General features: G+C 34.0%; 1 protein-coding gene across 1 annotated transcript in view; it reads right to left on the reverse strand.

Moving 5' to 3' along the window:
- Window positions 1-1,620: 1,620 nt before the first annotated feature.
- The window catches only part of LOC111512646 (HUWE1-associated protein modifying stress responses), a 29,211-nt gene continuing 7,197 nt past the window's right edge, over window positions 1,621-23,634 (reverse strand). The window contains exons 2-4 of the mRNA XM_074175975.1: window positions 21,471-21,548; window positions 18,358-18,550; window positions 1,621-5,430 (exon numbers count right to left, since the gene is read on the reverse strand). Coding sequence (XP_074032076.1) covers window positions 5,187-5,430; window positions 18,358-18,550; window positions 21,471-21,548 — 515 coding nt within the window. The 3' untranslated portion in view covers window positions 1,621-5,186. The remainder of the gene's footprint in view (window positions 5,431-18,357; window positions 18,551-21,470; window positions 21,549-23,634) is intronic.

The raw sequence follows: 23,634 nt of genomic DNA on the forward strand, positions 1-23,634 counted from the left end.
GACATTGGCTTCATGGGATACATCATTAGGTCTGTAGATACATACAATATTTATGCTGACAGTTTCCTTGGTAAGGCTGACATGTAAGGCCTCCACGCCTTGGATCACGGCAATATCTTATTGAACTACGAAATCGGTTATGATCTCATTGCATAAATACTTAAACCACCACCGACACGATTTAATCTGTCCGCTCTGTAAATACTGTAGCCTCTTACGCTAACCAATGAATCTGGGTTGGTTGGTTTAAGCCATGTTTCGGTTAGGAGTATTATGTTAGGTTTGAAATCAACTATGTCACATATGAGTTCGTGAAATTTAGCAGATAATGAGTCTAAGTTAGTGTAAAGAATTTTCCAGCATAGATACGGCAGTTGTTGGTTGTTGTTAGAGGTTATTTTGTGTCCGAAAGTTGATGGAGGTTATTTTGGGAATGCCGCGTCAAGTTCCCTGCGCAGGTCCTTCAGTAGCTGAACTTGGGAGGGAGTTTGATCACTTATGATGGACAGTTTCAAAGTAGAAATTTTCTTGATTAAACTTTTTTTATTCCTCAAAATAGTTCGAGCATCGTGTTCATTTGGCATTACCAACTTAATCATGCGGGGGTACTTGTTTGTAGGGTTGGGTTTGCCTACTCGAAAAATGGTGATTGGGTTAGCTGGACAGTTTACAGTACCTCTGTCACTACAGATTCATCGTGCTCTTTCTTAGCATTTATACATATGGAAACCCATAATCAAGCAGAAAAAGGCCAACTCTCGTCAAACGGCCAGCTCCCGCTAAACTGGTGAAGCGGAGAGAGGGAAGAGGGGATAGGTGAAAGCACTCGAATGACCTATAAATAGTCATCTCTCGGAGGAATGAGTCCAGTCATCACCTGAAGACTATTGTGGATACTAACAATTAAAAAGTCCTGAAGTAACTTAGCTTGAACCCTTTTTATTTCCATTTCTTTTTTTTTATTGTGCAATTTTCAATTGTTGCTTGTATTTTATTTCATTGTAATTTCATTTGAGGCTTTTTTTTCTTAATATAATTGTTATTTTCAGCTATTCATTTCAATTTTATTGATTCTTTCGGGGAAAACCAATCATTTTTAAATCATTAGACAATGGAAGTCCGAACTAATGAAATTCATTATAATTATTATAAAGCAAAAATTAAAGTATTTCCCTAAATGCAATTAATTTGGTAGAATGTTTCCAGTTGATAAATAAATGAATAAGAATAGATATCATAGTCAAGTCATAGTAAATTGATAAAATATTTCACTTGCAAGAAAAACTTTCAATTTTCAGGTGTACTTAGAAGTTTGGAATTGAAACACCAGTTTTCAATTCCTCGTCAGCACCTTTTCAGATAACTTTTAAAGACAATTCACTTAATCCTCGCACAAAGTTTGTGACTTTTTGGAGAAGGGAGTTGAAAGAACATTTCCTTTCCGAAATTACTTTCCTTGAATCAGTCAGACAGCAGTATACTCTATAACATAAAAAATTATTTTTTTCTTTATTCAACAAAGTCTCTTTGCTTAGCATACTTTCGCAATACAATTTCACACGAATTTGTTTCCAAATTTTCAGAAACAACCTGTCTGTCTAAATAATAAACGCAAAAAACTCAACTAAAATATTTAGTATATTTAGACCAATTTACAAATATAAATCACTCAACTTTATAAGAATATAACAAACGGAAAAAACTACAACTTTAAAAAGTTTTATTCAACAACTAGTCAAAAAAGAGACAATTGTAATAGTCCAAAACCCTAGACCTGCTAGATACACGTCATTTTAGAAAAGCTAATATTTTGACAATAGAGTACTATGAAGTTGAGAATGAATGATCTGTTAGTATGAAATATATATATTTGATTTTTACTATTTCTGAAGCCTTGGCCTCTGAAACATCAAGATAAATATCAATAAGTCTTAATTTTGTTATAGGTATAAATTATCAAATAGGGCAAGTTACTGAAAAACAGAACATTTTTCATTGTGAAAAAAAAATTGAATTTATGCAGTAACTTATGGGAGTTAACTAAAAGTTTTACCCCTTCTACATCTGTATAAAGCTCTCCGATACAATTTTTGATTGTGAAAGTTGAAAATACCCAGAAAGGTTATCAAACCTTTTTTATGTGAATACACATACATTAGTACTCGTCTACATGTTACAGTGTTTGTTATTATCCTTGCTAAAATGACGTAGTTCTGGCTATTATGGTATATTGGGCTATAAAGCAAAATCCTATTTGCAAATTCTAGCAATTGAAGATCAAAATAATATGACTGGTTGACAGGATTCAATGTTAAGAATTGACTAGTTCAATTAGGTGCCCCTCAATAAATTTATGATAATCACCGAATGTAACTAGAATTGGCTCTTAGGAATAATGAAACAAATAAAAACAAGGTGATGAACTATTTAAAATTAATTTGAACACAAATTTTAAATGACAGTTAAATTGGTATGACAAAGCCCTGCATATTACAAAGTCTGCAAAAATATTGTTTGGATAATCATAAATATTCAATTCAATATTCTACTAAACTATTTTACAGGTTACTGTTTTTAAACTGGGTTGAAAACCGAATCAATGAAATGTTCGTGACCTTACTTTGAATTGTATTTCTTAGAGCAATAAATATCATTATTAATAATTCAAAATGACCTATAAAACAAATTCCATATTGTTGTTAAATATAGTATGTACACATACGTTGCAAGCTAGTTCTTCATATATTTAATAATGAAGTATAAATGGATCATTTTGTTTTTTCGGACAGGTTTTTCTAAAACTTTTACAATGTTCTTGAATTCGCAATAGAAAAGGAGGAAGAAATGTTTTCTTTAGATGTATCCAAAGCCGCGTACCAACTATGGGATTTTTGAATAATTCAATTTCAGACTTTATTGCAATTGGTTGTTTATATTCATGATTCATGTTTTGTGAAGACGACCATGATTTTCTAGGGCTTAATGAGTATAATCATTGCGCCCACATTGTCAGATTTTTTGTCAAACTACCACAAAATTTATTTCAGAGTCTGATATCCATGATAGATACGGAGTTCAATATTTATTTTTGATAACATATTCTGTGATGTATATAGTTAGTGAGTCCTGAGTTGTTGATGAGCAAAGACTGTTTTCAACTACTTCATTTCTGCAATAATGAAAATATGGTGACGAGTGGACTCCAAGCTGCTGTTGCCTCTATGGATGAAACTTGTTTTAACGAACCTCTCGTTCTGTTTCGGGATGTTTGTTTATCAGAAAATAAATCAGAAACAATCGTCATAAATTTGGAATGAGACTCAAGTGCTAATAAAGGCAATGTTTAGTGTGGATCCAAAAAACACAGGGCGGCCCGTTTCATCTGGAGTGGTGATGACAATCATAGAGATTTATTAGATATGTGAAAAATATTACAGACGTGTTGAACTGGCCCATTCTCTAGTGAAAAGAACAAATCTTCTAGTTGGAACTAAATAGAAAGCTGATTTGAGGTGCCCATTGAAAAAGGTACCGATGTGTCGTCGCCTGTTATAATAAAAAAGCAAAAGTCTCATGAGGAAAAACTGCAGGTTCTCAAGCCACCAACATTAAATATAGCTGTGTAGAATGTTGAAGTTCAATAGCTTTTTTGACGTACATCAATAGAATTTTACACATTCTGAAAATAAATGAAGTCAATATTATTTGTTAGTTCTATAAGAAAATGGTTCATTCATCAGAAAGTGACTCCCAAAATTTTTCCAGTTTGCCGACTAGTCAAGAACGAAACTTTGAAAGTATCTTTGGGTGAACAGCAGAACGGAAGTCTACTCTTATAACACAAGTTATTCCAGCAAATGTCTCTCATCTCACTGCATCAAAACTGTTCTAATTGTTCCATGGTTTCTGCATGGACTAACATATTTAAAACTGAATTCTATGACAGATGTCATTGTCATGTTTCTTGTCTCTTTGTCTTCTTTGTACGTAGCATATGATCTCATATTAGTAAATTATATTTTAAACACATTTGAATGTTTTATTAAGAATTACTTATATAATGAATGTGCCTCAGTGAGCCACCGAGTTATTTTAACTCAGTGACTTGTCTTATTTTACTGACATGTATTTACTTTCATAAATATCACATCTTTTTTGACACAGACAACCTCAGCAACAATGAGTTTTCAACTTTGTCTTGTAAATTTCAAATTTTATTACTATCATTTGAACCTTTTGTAGCTTTTTACCGAAGATGATACTGAATCTTATCGAAATATTCGAAAAACTTGTGTTATAAGAGTAAGGGCACATTTCCGTTCTGCTTTCTATTATTACTTGTTGAATTTTCTTTTTTCCAATCAAGTGAAAACTATGCATTTTTTTTTAGATTAGATCAGTAATAATCTGAACTACAGATATTATTTTTGGACAAGAAAAGTGTTCATTTCTTCGTTTTTCTCGAGTCTATTTTTCAGATCTAAGCTGCTCAAATTAAAGAGCCTAATAGAATTATCATCGTCTTCAAAGGACTAATTTCGTCTAACAATTTTATTTCACGCATTTCTTGAAATATCATGAAGGATGATCGTGGGATATTGCTAAAATCTTGAAATGTTTTCGGAATAAACTTCTGTTAAATCATAAGCTTGTAAAATAATTGTATCTCCACTTCAAGTTTATAGAAATGAAGATAACTTGCCACTACATGATGGGGATCTTCAGTAATGATGTGTGGTCTCAACAAGCACAATAAGATGACCGAAACTGCTTCTTTAAGGGCTACATAGCACGACCTTGCAGCTCGAAACTCTGTCTCTTTTAGATATTGGGGTGGATCAATGTTTACAGAAATGGTAAACACTTCTATGGACTCGAATTCTTTGAGAAGGTTGAAACACTGATTCGCCACACTGGACAAGTAAAACTGTGAGTTAGATTTTGAGAAAATATGTATTCAATTTCAGGTCATGGTTTGTAATGTCAACCTATGTTGTCATAAAAACTATTCAATTGCTCAACTGATTTTAAACAGTGCTCATCTCCTGAAACTAATGTCTCCAAATAAATAAATGTGAATTCTGGTGGAATATCATTTCCACTTACCATCATTAAAATTTCTAAATTCATGATAAATAGTGAAATAAAGAACTAGCACAACGTATCTTTACAACATATCTTTGATTTCACATGTATCTAGGCCGCTTATGTTGGGTAGGACTTCCCATCGTAACGTCAGAAGGACTGGCAGGTCTTTTAGTGTGACGAGCCATTTCTCCCGTAATGAAAGCACAAAGATCAGATCCTCGAGGCACGCAAGACAGGGGCGAGGAGACCAAAGCTTCTCTAAATGTTCTCAAGTTAGAATCAAAAGGTTCCATAGTTGCGACTCCTGGAGGGGGTGATATGTTGCGTGGCCTTGGTGATAATCTAAAACAGGCAGAAAAATAAGTGAATATCATTATGAATTTGAGCTGAATTGGATTTTTTGTTGAACTTTTAAAACCTGAGGAAATTCATAATTTCATATAGTATTTGATTCGAGAGTCTTCTTTTTCCTTGATTTATTGAAGATTAATATATACTTACTTTATGTTGGTATTTTTGTAACTTTTAATGTTTTTTGGCTTTCAATATACAGGGCGTTCCAACGAAAACTTAACCCCCCCTGTAAGTCGGAAACCGACGTGTAATCGAAAATTTCAAAGAACACGTCAATTTTTATTTCAATGGCATGAGGGGTCAAGTAATACATCATTTGAAAGGTCTCTTGTCCTTCTATTACTTCTGTAATTTTTTTCGAATTTGATTCATTCGTTATTGAGAAATTAAATGTTGAACGTTTTATTTAAGAAAAACCAGAAAATTCGCTGTTGTTCATTTCATTGAGGAAATCAACAACGAATAATATCAGTGGAAACAAAATCAAATAAATTGTTCAAAATGACCTCCACCTTGTTCCATACAATAATACAGTCTACTCTCAAAAGCGTTCCGTAAATTATTCAAGATGTCCAGAGTCAGATATCGGCATTCCCGAACAATTCTCTATCGCAGGTCTTCTAGATTTGTAGGCTTGGTAGAGTACACGTTCGGCTTCAGATGTCCCTACAGAAAAAAGTCCATCGGTGTGAGATCAGGTGATCTAGCTGCCGATCCAACGCATTGGAAAACGTTCGTTCATTTTCTACTAAATTGTCGTGGTTTTCTAAAATTTGTGTAATCATAGGATCTACACAGTCTTGTAATAGATTTAAGTATGTGTCCCCATTGAGATTACCTTCAATGAAGAATGGTCAAACAATATGATTATTAAGAATGCCGGCCCAGACATTCAATTTTTGTGGTTTGTGAATGTATTACCATCACCAAATGAGGATTCACATCGCTCCAGTAACGACAATTATATCTATTCACTTCACCATTCAACATGAAAGAACTTTCGTCTGAAAAACATATATTGTATAATAGGTTTGGGTTATTGGATTGGTTAATTTCTCACAAAACTGAAGTTGACGATCTGGATCATCTTCGTTTAATTCCTGAACTAGCTTTATTTTGAAAGGATGGAATCTGTAGGCTTGCAAAATCCGAAAAACACTAGTAGCTGATACACCAGACACTCTAGCTACTTGTCTGATAGATTGTGGATTATCCATTTGTACATGTCCTAAAACTGCAACTTCAACTTCGTCATTTCTGATGAGATACTTCATGTTTTCTGTTGTGAACAGAACCTGAAGTTCGAAACTTATCCATAAACTGTTTAACGTATTGATTGCTCAAGTTGTGGTTTGGATGAATTGTATTATAAATTCTTGCAGCAGCTTTAGCACATTCATTATTTCGATAATAGGTTGCAACAATTTCTATTCCCTCTTTAGTAGAATAAACCATGTTGGAACACAGTGAACAAGGATGACTGAATAATAATTTGTGAAATGACAGTCCCCCTAGAAACAAAAATTGACGTGTTCTTTGAAATTTTCGATTACACGTCCGTTTCTGACTTACAGGAGGGTTAAGTTTTTGTTGGAACGCCCTATATACCTATTTTGTATTTCTATTGCTGTAACTTGTAGGTTTTGTTACGACTAGTTCAATAAGTTTATATGATGTGTCTTTCATACATTTGTATGAACTTCCGTCAACATGAAATTCACCCCCCATCATGATGGTTTAAATTAGTTCCAGAAATTTTGTAATAGTGGTTGGTTGACTGTTTTGTGTCAGGACATAACTAAAATGCTTGGAAAACATTTTTATTTGAAGAGCGTTTGTGAAAAGAAACCTTCCTTTTTCAATGAACTAGGAAACTTGAATTGGATATAAAAAAAGTATATATGTCTGTTAACAATTTAATGAGATAAATGACTTGTCATTCTCGACCTAATAAATTTTTTTAAATGTTTTGTTTTTATTATAAGAATTTCTACAAAAATTCTGTTTCTTTAATAAAGGTTTTTTTTTTTTCGGAGAGATTAATTTTCAAGAAGAAACCTTTTGGTTTTATATTTGGTAATATATTTATAGAAAATGTGCAACATCCGTTCAAAGGAGGCAACTAAATAAAACTTCACAAAGATGTATAGATCATGCATGCAATTTTTTCAAATACAACCAGGAAGAATAATCTATCTGAAACAACTATTTTTAAACATCTTTAAACAACAGGACTCAGAAAAAAAAAAGAAATTGTGTGCGGTGTCCCACAAGGATCAGTTTTGGGACCCATCTTATTCTTATTATATGTCAATGACATGGCAAATTTGAGAATTTCTGGAAATTTCACTATTTTCGCTGATGACACGACGACACTCAAATGATTTACACAGTGCAATTTCTACTGATATGAAAAAATCAAGGAGTGGTGTGACGCTAATTTGCTATCCTTTAATATCACTAAAACAAACATCATTTAGATGTGCTCGTGATGACCTGTCATTCGGTGATAACTTAGTGATCAAGAACGAGATTCAATCTAAATTTCTAGGTATTCACATTGACAACAAGCTCAAATTTATTGAGCATATTAAACAACTCAAAAGTAAAATTTGTTCTGGATGTTATGCAGTGAGAGTAACTTCAATAAATTTGGGAATCAAAACTGCCAGAACGGTGTATTACACCCTAGTTGAATTTCACCTACGTTATGGAATACCGTTTTGGGGAGTATGCAATTCATCAGCACTTCTCTCTGTATTAGTACTGCAGAAACGGGCTATCAGGTATATGTGTAAAATTAAACCTTGTGATTCATACAGACACAAATTCGCTGAGCAAAAGATTTTAACAGTGAATGCTTTGTTCATTTTGGAAACCATTTGCCTCATTTACAAAAATATGTCCCTATTTGAGGCTTCATGCCATTCTTATAGCACCCGTTCTACCGCGTTGAAATTGCCAATTCCTTTAAAAAATTTGGTCAGGAATTCTATTTATTACAATGGGGCCAAGATGTTTAATCACTTGCCCTCAGATATAAGACAGGCAAATTTGACCAACAAAATGTTTAGAATAAGAGTAAAAACATTTCTGGCTGATACACCCTATTATAATTTGCAAGAGTTCTATAATGATAAATTTACGTGACAAAATGTGCATATTTGAATTCAGGTTTTATATAAGATTTTTGTTTATATTCTTGTTTGGATATAAATGTTTGTTTGTCTGGTTCAATGGGTATGTTTATTTGTTATATTATATATAAGTATATATATGTTAATAAGTCTATTATATAAGTGTTGATAATATTTTTAACTAGTCTGTACACATAGTACACAAGCATGTTGAGACAAAATTTCGATGTTGAACTATAGTGTATGTTCTAACTTTACTCTTTTGTAGGTGTTTTTATATTCACACTTCACATTTCTATACTTACATTTGTATGTATTTTTCACAAGCCTTGTCCACAAGATTTATTCTTAATGACAATAAAGTATATTATTATTATATCTGAACACGGAATTAACAGAAATAACTTTCTTTCATCCAGTTGAGACGTCAAACATTTGTTATGGCATTGAAATAGATATCATGCACGCTACACAATGTTAATGTATAACTCGAGTATTATAAAATTTCACTCATTTGAGTAACTTTCAATTTCCAGGTGTACTTCGAAGTTTTGGGTGAAAATAGTTGTATTCAACTCTTCATCAGCACCATTTTGAATAACTTTGCAAAGATTCAGTGCATCGTTTGTCAAAAAAGTGCCATAGATGTATTGAAGACAAGTGTTTTCATCAAAAGCTTTAAAATACACCTGGAGATGAGGAATTCTCGATAAAAGTTGAATTTTATATCAATATTCTTTGATGCATAACGTTGTGAAGCGTTTCTATGAATGATATGTTTCAATTTCGAAAATGAATGTATGACAATAGTTGTTTTTAATGGATTTTTTCTTAAGGTTTGTATCTAAAAAAACTTGTGAACAAGATCTACACGTGTTTGTGAAGAGTTTGCATCAGTGTTTTAATCACTTTCTTCCTTCGGAAGCTTCCCATTTTCTATATAATGATGGAGAAGTAGAAAATCAAAAGTTTTTTCCCAGCTCCTACAAACTAATACATTTTGTAATTTCCCAGCTATCAAGAAATAAAAGAATCTGTTAAATCTAATGCATGTTTACCTAAACATACAAATATTATGAAATACTCTTTGGAAAGGGAGAAGTAGAGAGCAAAAACTTTTTTCCCAGAAATAATGCAGATATAATGAAGCTAAGTAGTTGTAGAGTGGAAACTGACTTAAAACTCTTATTTCAATTATTGAATTCTCTTATTAACTGCCCTGCATTGCCAGCACAAATTGGCTTACATGTTCCTTCTAGAAGTAGAAGGAATACAGAAACATTTACAATAGATTTTCATCGTTGTAACTACAGTAAATATTCTCCCCTGTCTAGAGTTGCTATTGGTGGTAATAAAGTCGATCTGGACTTCTTTTCATTGAACGAAACAAAATTTAAGTTTGCATTACGCTCGCTCCAAAATAAATTATAAATGGTAATAAATATAAATATAAACATCCTCAATTATTGAATTTTCCATATCTTAATCATTCAATCATTCAATTATTATTTCAATTCAGTAAATTTATGTTCTCACTGTTATTCTTTATTAATGAATTAGTTTTACTTTTAGCAAGTAAGTTAGATGTAATTATTTGTTGTATTCATATAATTTATTGTGAAATCTCTTAAACTAAATTGGGTGTTACCCGTTAATGAATAAATAAATAAATAAATGAATATTAATGATATTCTTTCAAATATTTCCTATCTGAAGTATTTGGAAGAATCAGATTATAAAATAAATTTGAAGTGTATCAAAGTAAAAATGTCGATCCTATTTTAAGTAAAATATCTTTTTCATGTGCAAAACGGTTGACCAGATCTATGTCGTTTGAAAGAACTTATCCCATTTTTTATTAGAAAAAATGAAATTTCCATCAATCAAAACTATTTAATGTGGGGATATCGTTTAATCGTACCAAACAAATATATGGAGATTATTTTGAAAGAACTTCATGGTTCACACACAGGAATTGTCAATATGAAGGGTTTATCAGCACGTTCATATTTTTCATTATCCTGGATAGACAATCAAATTGAGTCAATTGCAAAAATATGTGATGCTTGTAAGATACATGGGCTAAAGGCTAATGGTAACTAGTTATCAACTGTCCAAATCTATTTTCAATAAGAACACCATCTCCACACCAATTTTTCATTATTATTATTAGTTCTACATTTCGTTACTATTATGCAGTTATTTTATCATTCGACTTACCCTAGCATCTAAGTATACCTAATTGTCTGACTTGTCTATTATAATGGAGTTTCATCCCAACACCAAACCGTTATTTTAATACCTCGACATGTGTTTCGACCACCAAGTGATCATCTTCAAGAGAAAGATTAAACTAAAAGTTTCAGTTTAATCTTCTACAACATACAAAACATGTTTGAAATGATTCTTCACAAAATATAGATATGACCTTCTTTATTTGCAGTGCAGTTAAACCACGATCTGGAACTGACATGTTAACGCCATTGTCCAACACTCACAAACAGGTTTGGGCAATGCATGCCACGCAGAATCGAATTCAACCAGGGAACCAAATGCCGTGCCCTATATATGTTTAATAATACATATTCTCAAATTTGCGTGGATGCATAATCAAATATGGTAGTTTTGCATCACTGTGTATGGGCCAACATTCACATTTTGAATTGTGCCAAATATGAAATAATTTGAATTCAACAGAATTTGAAAATATGACAAAAGGATACAAAATTAGTTACTATACTTGTCCTGCTGTACTAGAGATGGTGCCACCAGTGAAAGTTATACAATAAGAGTTTTAGCTTGAAAATAATATACTGGCTTCACGTAAGGGCCATTAGCATAAAAATTCAAAACGCTATCAGACAAAAGTATTTAAAAGCTATTAATCCAAGGAATAAAAAATATTAGAGATAAGAATTTTTACAGCGCCATCTCTGAGAGAGAAGAGCCGGGCTCTTCCCATTCCATTTTATACTACAGTTAGTTCTGGTTCATAAAAGTATTACGGATTTTATTTCTGAAAACTTTTGTAGGGATCCTTATATAGAATTTTCTAATTCTTTGATTAGGTCCTACCCTTTTTGTTTTCAAAAGTTCAATAATTTCTTATTCTGATACAATTTATTTGAAAAAATAGTGGTTCCAACATCTACTGGTTCTGAAATATATTCCAATTTCATCTCATTCATTAAATTATGATCAGACCCATTACTGTGAAAGGTGATTTTGTAGTTGAAACAGTTGGTTAATTTTAATTCTTACGTAAATCTTGCTTGAAAATATTTTGTATCCTCCACAGTTCTTTAAATAATTCCAACACTGGTAGTAATTGAAAATAAGATGATGATTTGCAACAGAGGTAAAGATAACAAATATTTCATACATTTCAACGTAGTTTTTCCAATTCATTCTTGTCCTATCAATGGATTTACTATCGAGCAATTACAGCTATTATTATTGTTCCAAGCTTTTTTATCATCCTCTTCCAATTCATTCGAACGCATCTTATTCCTATCTACCACTTTGAATTAATGTCATAAAAGCTAGTCAACTTCAGATTATTTCGGTTTCTCATCTAATTTTCCTGTACTAATATAACATCTAAGGATTCAAAAGAACTAAGGTGAGTATAAATTGAATGAAAAAATGTACTCCAGGTGGTAAGCACCACTGACCTCCCTTCTATCATATTTCACAACAATATAGTAAGAGTACTTTGTAATTAAAAGGCAGGTAGATGGTATGAAAAGAACCATAACAGCAGGTGGTGCATAATGCATGAGGAATCAATAAAGGTTCAGGCAAATGCATGCAAGATATTCAAAGCATTTGGAATTTTGAATGAACCATTTGAAAAAAATCCATATTTCATTTTCGGATGTAAACTCAGATGTGATTTCCACTAAAAAATAATTAAACTAAATTTGAACACAATATAAAAATTCTGTTAAAAAAAATAGGGCGAATGTTGTGTTGGTACACTCGTCTCGAACATATGTTCGCAGTTTCAGCTATTAAGCATGCTTAATTTAATGGTGAGAGGCATAAAAGTTACAAGTGTTTTGCGTGTTTGGCGATTTTCTGCTATCGAAAAAAATGGATCATGAAAAAAGTTGAATTGAGTGCTAAAAAACACGTGAAATGTCGACAGTGGCGTACGGTGATTGTTCTCTGAGTCATAAAAATATTTACGAGTGGTACAAGCTTTTCAAAGATGGTCGAGATGTGAATGACGACGCTATGAACAACCCAGCACATCAACAACCAATGAAAATGTTGAGAAAGCGAAGAAAGTTGTAATGGAAAATCGTCGAATCACTATTACAGAAGTTGCTGTAATAGCGCTCTTCAATTTTTTATAAATTTTGGGCATGATGCATATGGCAGCAAAGTTCGTTCCAAAATTGCTGAATTTTCATATCAAATCAAATCAAAATATGCTTTATTACTCGAAATTTGAACATCTTATTGGCAAAGTCTAGTAAAGTAAAACATATACAGTGCAGTCCATATGTATGGAATAAATTCATTTTTAGCGTTATTATGTACTATGTGAAAAAAACCTGAAATAGGTCGATTTTTATTCTTAAATTGACAATTGACAAATTACAATTTCCGAATTATAAGCACCTCCTCGAAAATTTTGAATAGCAAAGGGGGTCGTGTGGCACCTTGTTGGAAAGGTGGATTTTAGTCCTCTGTTCAGCAATATAAAGTTTTTTAATGTTTGTTTGAAGGTGATTGACAATGTTTCATGATGAATTTCACTAGTTCGGACTTCCATTGTCTACTATATAAAATGATTTAAAATCCCTGAAACAACTAAAAAAGAAGAATTAAAAATGAATAACTGAAAATAACAATTATATTTAAGCAAAATAAAACTGAAATGAGATAATAGTGAAATAAAATACAAGTAAAAATAGAACAACTGAATAAATAAAAATAAAGAAATGAAAAAAGAAAATAAAAATTGGAGAGATTCCAAGTCACGTTAGTTCACGACGTTTCGATTGTTAGTATCTACAATCGTCTTCGGGTGATGACTGGACTGATTCCTCCGAGAGATGACTATTTATAGGTCGTTCGAGTACTTTCACGTATCCCCGCTTTCCATTTTCCGCTTCACTGGTTCCGTGGGAGATGACCATTTTGGCGGGAGTTGGCCATTTATTGTTATTTTCAGCTATTCATTTTCAATTCTTCTTTTTTAGTTGTTTCAGGGATTTCAAATCATTTTATGGTAGTATAGTAGAGTATAGTAGACAATGGAAGTCCGAACTAGTGAAATTCATCATGAAACATTGTCAATCACCTTCAAACAAACGTTGAATACCCGGTACGGACCCGAAACCAGCGACTAATTACGAGGATATTTACAAAGGAATTACAAAGGAAGAAACTCACCTCAGTTTTCTGTGCAGAGCGAGAGACAACATCATCCCCAAAGGTTTTCTGCTGAAATCGCCAATTCCAGAAGAGAGAGAGCTAAACGCATATTGGAACGCACCAGCCGAGCACTGATAAGGTCTCAAATCAATTATCACCGTTGGAAGAGGTCAACTTTGTTGCAGGATGCCACGGAACGATTTGAAGAAATAAGAAGAGGTACATTGGAAGATGATCATGGACCAATCCTTGCCAAGATTGAAAGCACATGCTTGAAGATCCGCCAAGACATGGAGAATAACCACAACAGAAAGTGGGGGAAGTTAGTGAGGAAACAATGCCCAAATACAGACCTAAAACAGGACAACTATGAATCCGCTAACGTCGTTAACATGAGTTCCCGCCCGATTACGAGAATAGAGGAATCCTTGTTGACGAAAGGCCTAAATTTCGCCATTACGCCAACATCTATGCTACACTTTGGAGATAATTATTGCAGTAGAATCCACCAGTTCCCTTATTGACCAGACCGAGGCAGAAGAGTTCAGATGGAAAATTAGAGAACGGCTGGATCGAGAACTAGTTCCGACATCTAACATCAGCAATGAAGAACGTAGAGCTCTGAACGGCCTACGTAGAGACAACACCATCAAGATTCTACCTGCAGATAAAAGAAACGCTACTGTGGTAATGGATACCGTTCTCTGAGATTCTTCAGAAGGGACGATACACAAAGATCGTACGGGACCCTACTGCATCAATCGAAAGAAAGTTGTACCAGATTTTGAAAAAACACCAAGTCTATTTTTCGGACAAGGAAAGATCATCGCTAACACCGCACCACAGTAAGCCCCCTCACTTGTATGGACTACTCAAACTCCACAAGAAGGACGTTCCGCTTAGACCGATCATCAGCTCCAGAGATTCGGCTACTCAAAACTTGTCTAGATTTTCACTTCCCTTAATACAACCATTACAAGAAAAAACATCGTCTTTTGTGAAGAATTCAAGGCATTTTGCGAACTACTAGGGTCAATTGAGGTTACACAGGAAGATCAACTAATTAGTTTCGACGAGGAAAGCCTTTACACCAACGTTCCGGTCGAAGAAGCACTCCAAATCATACAGAGAAAGCTATCCGAAGACGGGAACCTGAAAGAGAGAACGAATCTACCTATAGAAGTAATTATGGAATTACTAGGATGCTGTGTACGAAACTGTTATTTCCAACTGAAGGACGAATTCTTTACACAAGATGAGGGACTGCCAATGGGATCGCCACTTTCACCAGTCACAGGCAACATATATATGGAGTGGTTTGAAACACTGGCCATTGAAGAAGCCCACAAGAAACCTCGAGTCTGGTTGAAATATGTTGACGATACCTTCATAATATGGAACCATGGGAACACTGAACTAGACGCCTTCCTGAAACACATCAACAGCGTGAGACCTTCCATCACTTTCACAATGGAGAAAGAAATCCACAACGAATTGCCATTCTTAGACGTTTTGGTGAAGAGGACCGACACTAAGTGGGAAACATCTGTATACCGAAAACCCACTTATACGGGACAGTATCTGAACCACGAATCCAACCACCATCAATCGACTAAAAGAGGAATCATCAAGACTCTATTACACCGTGCTTTTGGGCTCTGCAATATGAAGGAAGGTCTCGAGAAGGAACTAGACATCATCAAAAATGAAATTGTCAATAACCGAGGCGATTTTGGAATTCTCGTACAACATTTTGTATGACCTCGGGGCTTATTTTGTTAATTTCTTCTGTTATCCTAACATTTAAATCAGCAATATTGTTTGGTCTATTAAAATATACTTTAGATTTTAAATAACCCCATAAAAAGTAATCGAGAGGAGTCAAATCGGGGGATCTAGCCGGCCATTCGATCGTTCCACGTCTTCCAATCCACCTATTAGAAAAAACCTCGTTTAAATAATTTCTAACTGTACGTGCAAAATGCGGTGGAGCTCCGTCTAGTTGGTAGTAAATAGTTCGATCTATCTCATTTGGATGATTAACACCAGGAAAATGTATTTGTAATGCAAATGCAAAAAATTGAGGGCCAATAATTTTATTGTTAATGATACCAGCACAAACGTTAACTTTTTTAGGATATTGAGTGTGAGTCTCTGCTCCAATATCTACAGTTCTGTCTGTTAACTGTTCCGTTTAAATGAAACGTCGCTTCATCAGAAAACACTTTTATGTTCATCAGGATCATCTTCATTTAACTCCTGAACCAACTGAACTTTGTAAGGGTGGTATTATTCTTTATGCAAAACTCTCAAAATAGATAATTTACTTACATCATTGTCGGCGGCAAGTTCTCGAGTTGTCTTATGCGGATTTTCCTCAATCTCTAGAAGTACATCTAACTTTTTTTCATCAGTAAATTGAACATTTCTACCTGGTTTTCCAATATTTTTTACATGTCCAGTTTCACGAAACTTTTTTTCAATTTTGCTAACTGTAGACTGTGACACGTGTTGACCAGGATATTTATAATTAAAAATTTCACAAACCTCCTTCTCAGTTCTTGTTTTATTACCACAACCAATCATAATTAAAATGTCTATTCTTTGATTCTCGGACAAATGAGCCATATTTAAAATTAATACGCCCACAAATATTATACTGATGTCTTTTAGTAACTATAAATACCTAAATGACAGCAGCCTACTAGATTCATATCAATTGTTCATTTGGATTTTTGTCTAATATTTTAGTATCTTCAAAAATTTTTTCCAGGATTCAAGGTTAGTAAGGAGTGTGTTACAGGGATGGTCTGTTTAATAGATCAGGTTATTGTCAAGAAGTGAATATTGGTGGTCATTTTGAACACTTAATTTAATTGTAAAAATTAATTTCCTCAGTTATGATTGCACCAAACTTAAAAAACTTTATATTGCTGAACAGAGGACTAAAATCCCTTTCCAACAAGGTGCCACACGAACCCCTTTGCTATTTAAAATTTTCGAGGGGGTGCTTATAATTCAGAAGGGGTGCTGGAGGGGGATAATATTTTCATACTGTAATTGTCAATTTAAGAATAAAAATCGACCTGTTTCAGGTTTTTTTCACATAATACATAATAACGCTAAAAATGAATTTATTCCATACATATGGACCGCACTGTATATGAGACATTAAATTAACAAATACAAACTATAAAACAATGCTTAGAGACAAGAGCAGCGTATGTGGACAGAACAATATTAAGCCCAGGTGAACAGATACAAATATAAGTACATGAATATATGAATATTGAATAAATGTAAATATATAATGCTAGATCATGAACATTGATAGCCATTTCATGTTGATTTTAATAACTTTTTTACACAAAGCTACATGCCAATTACTCGACAGAGCCTTAGTAAAATTCGTCCACACTATAATAGGGCCTCACCACAAGGAATTTTTTTACTTTTTTCTGAATTTCATTTCATTATGTATACACCTTACATTAATAGGAAGCTTATTAAATAACTTCTTGCTATTGAAAATAATAGAATTTTGTGTAACTATAGTAGGTGTTGGAAGAGAAATGAAGTAGGACTGGCATATAATATAAGTTGAGGTAGTATTAATTTGATTATTATATTTTTTGTAGATAAGACACAGTTTCCAAAATAAAAAGACATACTAAGGCATGAATTCCTGTAGCTAGTTTGCATGAATATCTGATGGGTTTTTTTGTAGAGAGAATACAATATTGAAACGAAATTGTGCATAAATTTCCCCAGAAACAAATTCCATAACGTGAAAAGACTCAATTTGTGCAAAATAAACTGATCTTCTAATAGCAGTATCTAACTCTCACTGCTTGGTATCCTGCTGCATGTGTTGCCACATGGTCATACGGTCAATAAGGAGTATTATCTTGAAGTTATGCGCCTCTTGCGAGGAGCAATACGAAGAATACGTCCGATATTGTGGAAAAGCAATTCAAGACTTTTGCATCACAATAATGCACCTGCTCACTAATCATTGCTTATTCGTTAATTTTTGGCCAAAAACAACACCTTGATCATACCTCAGTCAGCATATTCACCAGATTTGGCCTCCTGTAACTTTTTTCTGTTACCAAGATTGAAGAGACGATTGAGGAAATAAAAACCGAATCACCGAGAGAGCTCAAGGACATACCAAAAAATGCATATCAGAACTGCTTTGAGGATTGGAAAAAGGCTGGTACAAGTGGGTACAAGAGGGTACAAAATAGAAATTGATGAATGAACAAATATTTTTTTGAGAAAAATGAAAATTCATTTTATTTTTTGAACAGACCTCGTAATAGAAAGGTAATAGAAAGGTCTATATTTCAAAGTACCACCCTTGTACCAAAGGAATATAAATACTCACCTGTGGTGATTGTGATGATGGTGAATTTGTCTTGATGGTGGTGGAGGGTGTTTTCCTGCAAGATACGCCAAAAGATCCTCCCTCCTGATTAACCGTCTTCTCCTTTTGGCCCAATTGAAAAGTTCACTATTTCGCTTTTGGTAACCACTTTGTTTTGCTAGTTCATTTGTTTTTCTGAGACTATCACAGGAGTCTAAGACAAAAAAGATGAAATTATGAAATGAGATAAAAATATGAAAACTTTGCAAATTTCTGTTTTCAAAAATAAATTCCTAATATTTAAAATGTTACAAAGAAGAATTACTAACTAACAACTGTATAAAGACAACTGTAAGTAATCTTGTTTACTTGGCAAGATAAAAAAATAAACTGCTTTATAGTTTTGAAATATTAATTTACTTCATCTTCTATCTAAAAGTTAAAATGAGAAAGTTGAAAATTTTGCATAAATTTCCCAATCAACTATATATCATCAAACCCTTTTCTTTGGAATGGAATAATGATAATAAAATTCAGTAATATAGATAATAGTAATAAAGATGACACAAAAAAATCTACTCAGTTATAATTTACAAATGGTGTATCTGCCTATGAATTTCAGGTTTTTTTGAATCCTTCCTTCCAAAATATATTTTTTACTTTTCTCAAGTCTACAGAAAATTTGTTATATAGTTTCAAGACCCGTTGATAAAGAACCCTTTTTCTAATGTTGAAATCTCTAATTCATTTATTTTTCTTCTACCATTTGGAAAAAAAAATAACATTATATGAAGTGTTTTGAAATGACCGTCATTGGATTTTAAATTATATTGAATATACAGGTAGCTTTAAAAATTCTAATTCGATGTTTTGGAAATTATAGGTGCTCAATTGTTTTTGATTTGACAAAGCCACCTGATAAAAAAGTAGGTATTAGACAAATATAGTATTTTGTTTGGGTTTGTATATACACACATCGGAAAAGTCTAGGGATATTTTTAAAAATGGCAATTTTTTTTTGATCGTTTTAGGGAAATAAAGTTGACGGGTGATTATTAAACGAATGTAACTTACAACAAAATCTATTAAATGGTCAAAAATACTGAGTGCGCATATAAGCAAAACTAAAACAAAAATATGGCTCTTTTTTGGCACCCCGAAAAAAAAATCATAATACAAAAAAAATTGGAATCAGTACAAAGTATGGCCTCCACGCTGGTTTATTACGGCCCTACATCTATCGTGCATCGACAAAATGAGATTATCAATGTCTTGTTGAGGTACATTTGCCCATTCAGCGATTAAAAGCTCTCTCAATTGAAACGTTGTGTGAATGTTCCCCATATGCGGAGTAATTCTTCGTTGAAGCATGTCCCACACATGCTCGATGGGATTCAGGTCCGGTGATTCTGCTGGCCATGGCAATACATCAACTCCTTCGTTGGTGAGCCAGTCAGTCACTAGATTCGCGACATGTGGACGAGCATTATCAACAGCACCAGCAAACGGACGGACGATATGTAGAAGAATGGTGTCGAGGTACTGTCGAGCTGTGAGGGAGCGATTTGAAAAAACGAGATCGGTTCTGCCGCCGATCATGATTCCGCCCCATAGCATTACTGTACCACCTCTGTATGTGTGGACTTCCTGAACGTATCTCAAACGTTCATTATTTCCAGGTCGTCTCTATAGCCTTACTCGACGAGAATCTGGATGAAATCCAAATCTGGATTCGTCTGTAAACAAAACTGTGGCCCAATCATTTGCATCCCAGATTTGATGTTCTTGACACCACTCTAATCTTCTACCGCGATTGCCTCTCGACAAAGGTGGACATCTAAGTGGCCTTCTGTTGTGGAGATCTGCTTCATGCAGTTGATTTCTGACAGTATCACGATCAATGGTGCGTCTGCTGCAACACGTTAACCAACTCAGGTGCTGTGATTGTCGGTTGTCTTCTTGCGGTTAAGACCAAAAATCGGTCTTGAACTGCAGTTGTAGCGCGTCCTCGCCCTGGATGTTGTTCGGCTGGACTGCCAGTTTCACGGAAACGCCGCCACAATCGACTGATAACACTTTGGGAGACCCCCAAACGAAGAGCTACATCATTTTGTCGCATGCCACCTTGAAGAAGCCCTACAGCTCTATTCATCTCAGCCAATGGTAAGTGATGGCATTCCATGTTAAAGCACAATATTTCCAGTTTAATTGCTAATATATATATATATATATATATATATATATATAATACTATTTGTCTAATACTTATATATACCTATATATATATATATATATATATATATATATATATATATATATATATATATATATATAGGTATATATATTCTCGGAATTTTTGATCCCCTGAAGATAAAAATGTAGATAACTTTTTCAGTATAGAGAAAATTCTCGTACTTTCAGAGTGACATGAACTACATAAACCGAAAGTTCCGCGGCACTTACAATTTGAAAAATTGGTTCGTCATCGTCAGAAAATGAGGTTTAAAATCATGAAGATGATAAAATACTGTTAATCGTGTACATTTCAGTATGTGGTGTATCGTTGTAGTTGACAATCCAGTTCAAATGTTACCTAACCTCAAACACCAACTAACAAAATTAAATAAATAAAAAAAATATTCCTGGAAACCAACTGAAACAAGTTTCCACGTGAATACGCATGCGTAACGAGAACAGTTGTCATTTATTTTACCTCGAGAGCAAGAACAATTCGTGATGGTTCAGAGCAGTTTTGGATTATTTAAATCAGAACAGAGGATTCATCAATCCAAAAATATCCTCAAAAATCCAGAACGCACTACATCAACTCCGCATGATCGTAACGTCCTAGAACCTGAATTTTGTAGAATAAGAACAAACCTACTATCATAATAGCAAAATAACTCAATTTTCTGATCGTTTGTTTTGAGAAGTTGTGATTTTCATTGTTTTAGCTTATTTAGGTAAGTACAGATGACGGGATTTTGAATTTTCATTCCTATAAATAGAAAAAAGTTTGATCATATTTTACAATATCGAATAATAAAATTTGGATCATCTCAATTGGACTTCCTAGGTTTAGGAAATTGAACTGGTCAAAATATTTTTTCAATAATGTTAGTCGCTGGCCATACCTCTGTATAAAGACGTTACTGTGCCTGCTGCTGTCTGAAATTGTAACCAAATAGCTGCTGGTTCGCCTGAATACCGGTCTAGAAAGAGATGTTTCACATTAATTTTCATTTGAAGGACCTTTTACTAAAATAAATAAACATAAATCAATTCTAGAAAACATTGAAATCATTGGGACTCATTCTTTCAGTTAGTTTCGCCAAACTGATTGGAATCATTAGCTAAAATCATCTTTAAGAGAACTTGGTTGATAATTGCAAAGGGAATTGTTAAATGCAAACCATTTTTTTTGAGTAAGAGTAATGAAGAATTTAAAAATTGTTTTCAATATCCATAAGACTATATGTAACCCAAACTTCTGAATTATTTATTTTTCCTTAATTATGTACACAAGATAAAATATGACTTTAAAAAGGTGAAATAAAATGTTTATCCAATGCGTGATGCAATCCATCATACTGCTTTTGAACATTGGTGGAGTCCCCCTCTGGAACATCACAAAGCTTCGATTTCCTGAGCCTAATAACTTCTGAAAACGTTAAAAGAGCCTTTACGGATATCTGTCAGTCTGTTTTTCCGTTAATCAGATGTCGCCCCCATACGAATGACAACTATCAGAAGTTGAGAAACTTGTGCGAGCTAAGGACTAACGAGGTCTTACCTTTTAACGTGTGATTCCTAACACGGTTGCAGAATCATCCCAGCTTCAACCAGATAAATTATCTCGAGAAAAATATCTGGTCGAGGCGGGAATCGAACCCACGGCTTTTCGATCGTGAGTCGGGCGCATTACCACCGCGGCCCATTCCACAACTATATGAACATTAATACTCTATGTGATGAAATCGGGTGATTCTTGATGAAAATCCATAACGCATTCGAGAATAACTTTGTGAGATTCTCACTGAACAATTTTAACGGAAATCTATATATTTAATGCTTTACATATATTTCAGAAATTTGAAGTATTCGAATTTTGAATACCCAAGTTTTACCTTCCCAATCAATGCTGAAAATTTGTACCTGAGTTTGAGAATAAATCAATTAACATTTGACATATGAAAAGAAAGGAATGTGTACAAACTCACTTGAATAAACATGTGAATGAAATTACACGAGCTTATGTATCAGTGAACTACTAGTTTTCTCAACTGAAAAACATTATTTTCTCTTCTAAATGTAACGTCATAGTCATGACTGAACTCATGTCCTTCTGCTAAAAGATGGTTTTCAAATCTGAAATTGGTCTTTCCATTTAAGGAACTACTTCTATGCTCTTCAATTCTTTGGGAGAAAGTTCTTCCCGTTTAGCCAATATGAAGTTTTGGACGAGAGCCACAAATCAACTTATATAGTCCTGATCTATCCGATACCGAGGTTTTGTAATTTTTGTTTTTAATAAATTTCCTTAAACGAATCTAAAGCCGCCCCTGACCGATATGCTGGCCGACTCATCGAACAAACACATAACCTCACCGCGAAAGAATGCAACCGCCGGTAAAAATCTAGTCGAGTACCGAACCGACTTCAGAATTTTAGACAGGACCTTTACCAACCCAACAGGGCAGTTCAGAAAGTAAATCGAGCAGCTAAACAAATTCAAATAATAGAAATAAATTAAGCGTTAGTTGCCAAGTGTTGTTATAAATAAATTAGTTTGTGATCCTTGAAATATTGTTGGAAATAAATTAGTTTAGGGCAGTTAATTCATTAATGTGTCACAATATTATTTATTCTTGAAGACCACGTCTAACTAAGCATTTTTTTAACGAGCGTTATTACTGGTGGGTTCACCAAGATAGCGTCCTAAAGCGAACACTCTCGTTGGGTAGACCTGGTCCATGACTTTTTGAAAACAATAAAGTCGATAATAATAATAATAATAATAAATAAGCAGGGATGACCACTAACACCCTTGGCCTTTGGTGAGTTGCGACACCACTTACCCGAGCAACTGGTGCAAAACCGGACCAGCAGCCCAGGCGCACCCGAGAAGGAGAACTCTATTCTCCCTACGGTGTCGGCCGTAGGTCCACATGGCTAACCACCCGGTGGACCCAACACTTGATTCCCAATAATCGAGGAAGAGGCCCCCACAATCGACCCGCTCGGAGGGGTCAGAGGCAAGGTGGTGGGGCCCATAACGATGATTTGCCTACCGATGAC

The sequence above is a fragment of the Leptinotarsa decemlineata genome, unplaced genomic scaffold (assembly GCF_025532065.1).
Source record: "Leptinotarsa decemlineata unplaced genomic scaffold, Ldec_3_MD MMD2_tig00001393_RagTag_RagTag, whole genome shotgun sequence".
Classification (NCBI taxonomy): Eukaryota; Metazoa; Arthropoda; class Insecta; order Coleoptera; family Chrysomelidae; genus Leptinotarsa; species Leptinotarsa decemlineata.